Consider the following 8,050-nt stretch of genomic DNA (forward strand, 5'->3'; position numbering starts at 1 on the left):
TTTTTTTTTTTTTTTTTTTGGCTCGACAGGGCCGCCGTCCAACCTCAGAGCATCCGCCTTGTCCCTCCGCGGCCTCCGTGCGCCCGTTACGTGGCAAGCCGTCGGCTCGGGCCAATGAGCGGCGCCCGCATCAGCCCCCGTCGGGAGGCGCCGCCGGAAGGGGCGGAGCTGCGGCGGCGGCGGCGGCGGCGGCGATAGCGGTGGCGGCGGTGGCTCCGGAGGCCGCAGTCCGCGTCCCGGCATCGGCCCGTGTGCCGCACCATGGTGACGCTCGCCGAGCTGCTGGCGCTGCTGGCCGCGCTGCTGGCCACGGCCTCGGGCTACTTCGTCAGCATCGACGCGCACGCCGAGGAGTGCTTCTTCGAGCGGGTCACCTCCGGCACCAAGATGGGCCTCATCTTCGAGGTGGCGGAGGGCGGCTTCCTGGACATCGACGTGGAGGTGCGCGGGCCCGGCCGGCGCCCAGCCGCCCGCCGTCGGGGACGCCGTCGCGAGGGCCCCCTCGGGGGGTCGGCGGGGCCCGGGGTAGAGCGCGGGGTGGCCCCGCGCGGGACAGCGCTGGACAAGGGCGCGGGCCGGGGAGGGGCCCCGTCGCCGCCCGTCGCGCCGCCCTCCGACGGGCCCCGCTCGGTTCTCGGGCGCCGACTCGGCCTTCCCCCCCCCCCTCCCTTGGCTTTGTCCCGCGGCGGCCGCGTGTCACTCGGCCCGGGGCGGGAAGCCACTGGGCGACGTCGTCCACGGTCCCTCCAGGGCTCGCGCGGGGCGGCGTGGCGGGGCGCGGAGACAAACTTTGCAGAGGAGGAGATGGGAAGTTGGCGGAGTAGCAGCAGCACGAAGGCAGAGAGAGAGTGGCCGTTTCTGGCTTGGGCAGGAACCACAGCTTGAACTTCCTCGCCGCGTCCTTAACGCCAGCGGCCAGATGGGACCCGCGAGGGGATGCGCTGAGGTCACTTCGTCTTAGGAGATGCTTTCAGCGAAGCGTTTTAGGAAAGTTGCATGTTTCGAGAATAAAAATGACCGGCCGAGGTTTTTGTTTTTTGTTTTTTTGTTTTTGAGACAGGATTGCCTTTTGTAGTTCTCGGGCATGGGACTCACCTGCCTTTCGGAGGGATTGGATGAAGGGTGTGTACCGCCGTGTCCCTACAGTTTGCTGCATTCAAAAAAAAAAAAAAAAAAAAGACCATATACGGTAGTTTTAACTTGTTTGCTAGTATTCCTGGCTGAGTGTAAAGAGAGAATACAAGTGGTGGCACTCCAAAAAAAAGTTTGGAGACCTCTCCGATTAGCCAAGACCGAAGCTAAAAGATAAGCCCTTCCAGTTTCTCAAGTTTGGCAGGCGGACTGGCTCTCAGAGAAGCAGGGCTCGGGCTAGAGAGATGGCTCAGTAATTAGGAGTACGTGCCGCTCTTTCAGATAACCTGGACTTGGGGTTCAACACAAGCTTTGATGAAGCTCCAAGACGTTGCGTGCCCCTTTGGAACCTACGTACATTTTCATGCACAGCCCTTAAAAGGGGGAATGTTTGATGGTGCCGGGCAGCTGATTTGTATGGTTCCTGCTTGGGAGTGTGGGTTTTCCTAATTTCCAACCTAGTGCACTTCCCTAAGCCTTTGCAGGCATGTCAGATAAGTTACAGTCCTCTGTTGTTCAAAGTGACCACAAAAACCTTAAAGGCGCTTTATAAAATTACTCATTTTGGTAGGGTGAAATAGGGCACGCCTATTTTGGGGGGGTACAATTGATAAATTATATATTAAATAAGTATCAACAGTCAACACAAATCCAAAATCAGCCACCAGCCTTGGGACAAGAAACAGCTGGTGACTTCCTCTAGGGTGTTCCTTAGGAAGGGTACAGCGGCAACCCACTGTGTGCAGCACACATGACAGTGGCCAGTGTCTATTGGGATGGGGCCTGAGAAGGGCTTTGGTCTCCTGCAGGAGAATCACTGACTTTGGACACATTTTAAATCCCAGCATTCAAGACAGGTCACTGGGTCTCTGAATTTGAACTCAGTTTGAACCAGTAATGAGACCCTATCTCAAATCAAAAATAAATAAAATTAGTCATTTATGAAAACTTTCTTCCTAGGTTGTGATTTCAGCCTTGCCAGTTTTTGTTGAAGTTAGACAGTTGGAGACCAGTTGTAGAGCTGTCCTGCTTCTCTTTCTGAGAGGTTTACATTTTGCTTGGACAGGTAATCCCTGAGGATGAAGAGTGAAGAGGTGCGTTAGGGAGCCGTTGACTCTGTACTAGTTTGATTAAGTGGGAGAGTTAGTGCCCAAAGTGTACACTGGCTCCCTGTAGGGGGACCTACTCAAGTTCCAGCCTACTGGATTTTTTCCTGTGACGGATGCTGCTAAGGATCCTAAATGTTTAGTGAGTTTTCTGTTTCTCTCCTGCCTCCAGATCACAGGACCAGATAATAAAGGAATCTATAAAGGAGACCGCGAGTCCAGCGGGAAGTACACATTTGCAGCCCACATGGATGGGACGTACAAGTTCTGCTTTAGTAATAGGATGTCCACTATGACTCCAAAGATAGTAATGTTCACCATTGACATTGGGGAGGCTCCCAAAGGACAAGACATGGAGACAGAAGGTGAGGTGTCACTTTGGATGCAGAGCTCATCTCAGTTCAGTTCACTCACCCATCTGAGTACTGTGTGTGTGATTGTTTTAACTTTCCCCAGATTCATGTCTTAAAAACAAAATTCCTGTTGCAGTGGATGTTACTGTTGTTGTCAGTGATTTTGGTTGTCCCTCCTGGCAGCCATGAGTCACTCTGCTCGTGTAAATCCCCAGACTCCATGGCCCTGGGTTGTGTTACCTGGCCGATCCTGGGGTCCATGTGTCCCTCTGTTTCCGTTTGCAGACGTGCTAGCTTAGCTAAACTCATTCTTTTGTCTACACCTTACACTTTTCTCTAGGTGGTGGAGACTCCTGGGATGGTATGTGGTATTTTTGTGTGTCAGCATCCTATTTTTTTGGTTTAACATCCTGGTTTTCTGATATCTAATTTCTGATTCCTTTTCTCTAACTTCAGTTTGCTGGCATGAGAGTGGTTTTTTTTTTCCCTTCTTAAGCTCCCCTACAACTAACTATATAATTTTTGGTAAACTTGAAGCCAATAATAGGTTAGATTATTGTTAACTTGATTGGTGTATGAGTACCAGGACTGACATTTCTATGTGACTTTGCTTAAAACAAATGCTGAGTAGTATAAAGGCTGAAGTAACCGCTCAGGGAAATGTGTTACTAGACACCCTGCAGAGAAAGCAGTTTCTAGACTTCCTTACTGTCCACATTTCTAATGTGAAGCTTGGTTAGGGTTACAGTACTGTCTGCAAGTTCTGCAGTTTCTGATGAGAAGTTTGCTTTGGCTTAATTAAGTTCACTCATTATTTTTGTCTCAGTAGTGGTCTCTCTTTTGTTTTGATGGTGCTGGGGCTTGAGCACAGGGCTTGGTGCCCTGTTGGCAAGCACACCAGTGCTGACCTGCAGCCCCCAGGATTTTAATACATTTTTAAAAGTTTAGAGATAGGACCTCACAGAGCTGCTCATACTGGGTTTGAGCTGTGATCTTTTGCCTTGGGTCTCCCAAGTAGCTGGGGCTGCAGGTCTGTGCCCAGGTCTGCCCTCTGGCTGGTTCTGGAGACTGCGTTGTTGCTTTCAGGAGCCAGCAGTACTTTCCCCCGCTCCTTGGCCAGCACACGTTAGTAGAATTGGTGGAAGCTGGCCTCTTATTTACCACATTCCACAGTGCTGGCTTATGGCATACATAATTCAACACTAAGCACTTACGAGTCCCCGGCAAGGAAGGTAAGGTTTTATATGCTTCTGAAATCTAGACATTTAAGAATTTTATTTAACTCCTGTGATTATTTTTCATGCCATTTACAGTACTGAACTTGCTTAATTATGACTGAGAGAATAGTTTTGAGGACTTGGTATTTGTTTACTCTGAAAATTGGTCCTAGTTAACACAGCTAGAAAATAATGGCTAATAAATGTCAATAGTGAGATTCTGGTTAGTCCTTTGCCATCTCAGATTGTCCCTTTTGCTTATTGATGGCAGCTGTTAGGTTGAGTCTTCTCTAAAATGATAGTTTCTGAGTGGGTCAGTTTTTCCTTTTGAGATGTTTGGCACGCTCAGGAGACATTTTTTATTCTAGTCAGAGTGCCCCTCCTAAGAAACCCTACTTGAAAGATTTGACATAGTGCATGTGCATCTCGAGTGAGGCTGCTTAGAGGCGATTCCTTTCTGGTTCTACTCCCTTTAGCTAGAGGCCTATGACTTGAAAACTGAGGATTACTTAGAGAAACAGGAATCTCCTCTGAGGCTGGGTCCTGGGCAGGGGTGCGGCACCTGACACTCTCCTAGGACTCCTTGAGCTGTCTGTCTGTCTGCTGCCTGTTCTCAGAGTGTAGTACTGCCTGGAAGCATGGTCTTCAGGCCAGCTCCCCGCCCCAGGCTTTCATCGTCTGTCTACTTCTGGCTGGCCTCAGACCTACAGAAATCTACCTGCCTTGACCCTCTGTGCTGGGGTTAAAAGTACCAGTGTGGTTGGGCGCGGTCTTCAGGTCCAGGTCCAGGACAGTAGGACTATACAAAGAAACCCTGTCTTTAAAAACCAAATAAGGGGTGCTGGAGGGATAGCTCAGCTGTTAACAACACTGACTATTCTTCCGAAGGTCCTGAGTTCAGATCCCAGCAACCACATGGTGGCTCACAACCACCCGTAATGAGATCTGGCGCCCTCTTCTGCTGCATCTGAGGACAGCTACAGTGTAATTACATATAATAAATAAATCTTTAAAAAAAAAAAAAAAAACAAAAAAAACAAATAAGGAAGGAAGGAAAGAAAAGTTGTGCCATCATTCCCACCAGAAGAGCTTCATTAGAGAGGATCCTGGGGTGGCCCTGCCAGGTCTGGAGACCTGAGTTTGATCTCTGGAACTCACATGGTAGATGGAGAAAACTGAAGGAATTGACCTCTGACCTCTGCACACCCCCTCTGCAACCCAACCCCCACACTGGAATAAAGGAGTTCATGCCACATGGGCCTGTCTTTCCTTGTGCGTGCTGCATTTTTGGAGCCTCGTGTGGCTGACTTTTTTTCCCTGAGTATAACTAAGTTTTGTGCTTGCCTTTGTAGACTTAAAAGCCTGTTTGGGTGCAAAATTAACATCAAAGTTACATGATTTTTTTTTTTAATTATTTATTTTATTTATATGAGTACACTGTTATACTGTAGCTGTCTTCAGACACCCCAGAAGAGGGCATTGGATCCCATTAAGATGGTTGTGAACCACCACGTGGTTGCTGGGAATTGAACTCAGGACCTCTGGAAGAGCACTCGGTGCTCCTAACCTCTGGGCCATCTCTCCAGCCCCCTCTACATGATTCTTAGTGTAAATTTCCATTTTAGTTTAAAGCTGTTATTTGTATTTTAGTTTTGTTGTGCATTTGTTTTTGAGATGGGGTATCAGTCCAACTATAGTAGAGAGTGAAATTGAAATCCTGGACCTCCTAGCTAGGCACATTTTTAGTCCCAGCACTTGGGAAGCCAAGACAGGTGGCACTACATAGTGACTTCTGGGACAGCCAAAGAAAATAACAACAACAACAGTAACAAAGAAACCGGGTCCTTCTGTTTCCCTGAGTGCTTTCCTTCTAGATGTGTGCCACCATAACCAGTCTCTGGGACCCACATGGTAGGAGAAGAGAAAGCAGGGCTGGGCACTCTCTGCCAACTGAGCCACCTTCCCAGTCTGCCCTGGGTTGAGGGTTTAAGTATATTGCTCTGTGCTGCTTTTCGTTTTGTCATTAGGAGTTAGAATGCACTGGAAGCAGTTCCTTGGGGGAAGTTGTTCTCCAGTTACTAAGTACTGCATGGCCTGTCCCTGCTCGAGAAGAGAGTGGGTCCTCTGCTTGAAAGCTAGTGGCACACACCTTTAACCCAGCCCTCAGGAGGGAGAGGCTAAGGCAGGCAGATCTCTTGAGTTGAAGGCCAGCCAGGACAACATAGTAAAAAAAAGCTCTGAAAGCCAGGTAGAGCGGTACGTGCCTATGATGGTCACTTGGGGGTGGAGGGGCAGGAGTTCAAGTCTGTCCTTGTCTATCCTGTCAGCTTGAAGCCAGGCTGGGCTACATGAGACAACACTGTCTTAGAAACGGTAGAACCATCAGAGCAGCTCTTGAGAATTGAATCTCTGTCATCAGTTGTTCACACTGTTGTTGCTTGAGCTCTTTCTAAAGCAGCTGCTTTTGTGTGCCTGAGGAGTCTGTATTTTATTTAACAAGTATTTCTTGAAAAGAGATGACTAAATGTGTGCTGATCTGTCTCTTAACCTTCCGCAGCTCATCAGAACAAGCTAGAAGAAATGATTAATGAGCTAGCAGTGGCAATGACAGCCGTGAAGCACGAACAGGAGTACATGGAAGTCCGGGAGAGAATACACAGAGCCAGTGAGTTACGGGCACAGCTTGTGACAGGGTCTCCTGGTAATGGTGTAGCCCCTTGTTTGTAATTTTGCAAATATACCATAGCTTTACTGAAGGGTGGTCTGTGAGGACATGTTTATACAGACTTACACGGCTTATATTTTTATTGCTGAACCTCATTCTGTGCCAGAAATGTGAGCCTGTGCTGATTTTGTTTGTTTGTGTTTTTTTATTTCTTTGTTGTTGTTTTTCTAAACTATATATATGAGCACATTGTTGCTGTTTTGATATACCAGAAGAGGGCATCACATCCCACTACAGATGGTTGTGAGCCACCATATGGTTTCTGGGACTTGAACTCAGGACCTCTAGAAAAACAGTCAGGACCCTTAATCACTGAGCCATCTCTCCAGCCCTCTGAGTTTATTTTTAAGATGTATTTATTTTTATTGTATGAGTGTGAGTACTTTGCCTGGATGTATGTGGATGTACCAGGTGTGCAGGACTCACAGCCCAGAAGAGGGTGTTGGCTCCCCTAAAACTAGAGTTACCAGTGGGTGTGAGCAGCTTTGTGGGTACTGGGAACTGAACCCAATCCTCTGCAGCACATGGTATTAACTGCTAAATCAATTCTCTGTCCCGAGAGCATTTGGGTTGTTTTATTAATTTTTTTTATTTTTAAGTTTGTGATTAATGCTGGCAAGAAAGCATAGTGGGTAAAGGTCTTTGCCTCCAGGTCTTATTACTTGAGTTAGAGCCCACTCNGTAGAGGAAGACAATGGATTCCTGCAAAGGAAAAAAAAGAAATGTTTGGTTCTTTTTTGAGAGAAATTTCTGTCCTCTGACTTACATAGATAAATACAGATGCTCAGAATGAAATCAATGCTTAAAGCAACCAATTTTTTTCATGATCAACTAAAGAAAAAGAGATAAAGCAGGTGTACAGCTGAGTGACAGCTCTCCCTTAACAGGGCACTCGATAGCTTACAGCTGGCACGTCTGACGGGACTGCGTCCTGACTTAGTAACTGCTATTGGTCCCAATGCCAAGGACAACAGAGGCTCACTATTTTGTTGAATCAATATTTTATAAACTATTTATTTGTTGTGCGTTTTGTCTGTCTGTCTGTATGTGGGCTTGCTAAGACTATGGCCTGAGTGAGGAGGTCAGGATAATGCTGAAGTGGGTCTCCCCTTCTGCCATATGTATCTGAGTGTGGGTGTGTGCATGTGAGCAAGGTGCCCACAGAGCTCTCAAAGGGTGTCGACACCGTGCAGATGGAGTTACAGGCTGTTGTGAGCCATGTGATCTGGCTCCCAGGAATCAAACTTGAGTCTTCTCTAAGAGCTGTTTATGCTGGACTATCTTCCTAGCCCCAAACCCCTTAAGTTTTTAGAGGTCTAAGGTGAGAGAGGCTTGATTTGAGCTTTAACCCTATGAGTGTGACCTTGGCAACTCATTGTTGCTCTTTACTAAGGGTCTTGATACATAGTCTTTTGTTTTTGAGACAGGATTTCTGTGTAGTCCTGGCTGTCCTGCAACTCACTCTGTAGACCAGACTGGCCTTGAACTCAGAGACTCACCTGCCCTCCTCAGTGCTGG

The 8,050-nt window shown here is 47.9% G+C and overlaps 2 protein-coding genes across 2 annotated transcripts in view; one reads left to right on the plus strand and one right to left on the minus strand.

Moving 5' to 3' along the window:
- The window catches only part of LOC115063086 (formin-like protein 14), an 18,003-nt gene extending 17,760 nt beyond the window's left edge, over positions 1–243 (minus strand). The window contains exon 1 of the mRNA XM_029533871.1: positions 44–243. Within this exon, the coding sequence (XP_029389731.1) occupies positions 44–243 (200 nt within the window). The remainder of the gene's footprint in view (positions 1–43) is intronic.
- Tmed2 (transmembrane p24 trafficking protein 2) overlaps positions 183–8,050 on the plus strand; it is an 8,797-nt gene continuing 929 nt past the window's right edge. Inside the window, exons 1-4 of the mRNA XM_029533872.1 lie at positions 183–441; positions 2,410–2,602; positions 2,931–2,951; positions 6,365–6,508. Coding sequence (XP_029389732.1) covers positions 262–441; positions 2,410–2,602; positions 2,931–2,951; positions 6,365–6,508 — 538 coding nt within the window. The 5' untranslated portion in view covers positions 183–261. The remainder of the gene's footprint in view (positions 442–2,409; positions 2,603–2,930; positions 2,952–6,364; positions 6,509–8,050) is intronic.

The sequence above is a fragment of the Mus pahari genome, chromosome 23 (genome assembly GCF_900095145.1).
Source record: "Mus pahari chromosome 23, PAHARI_EIJ_v1.1, whole genome shotgun sequence".
In the NCBI taxonomy this organism is placed as follows: Eukaryota; Metazoa; Chordata; class Mammalia; order Rodentia; family Muridae; genus Mus; species Mus pahari.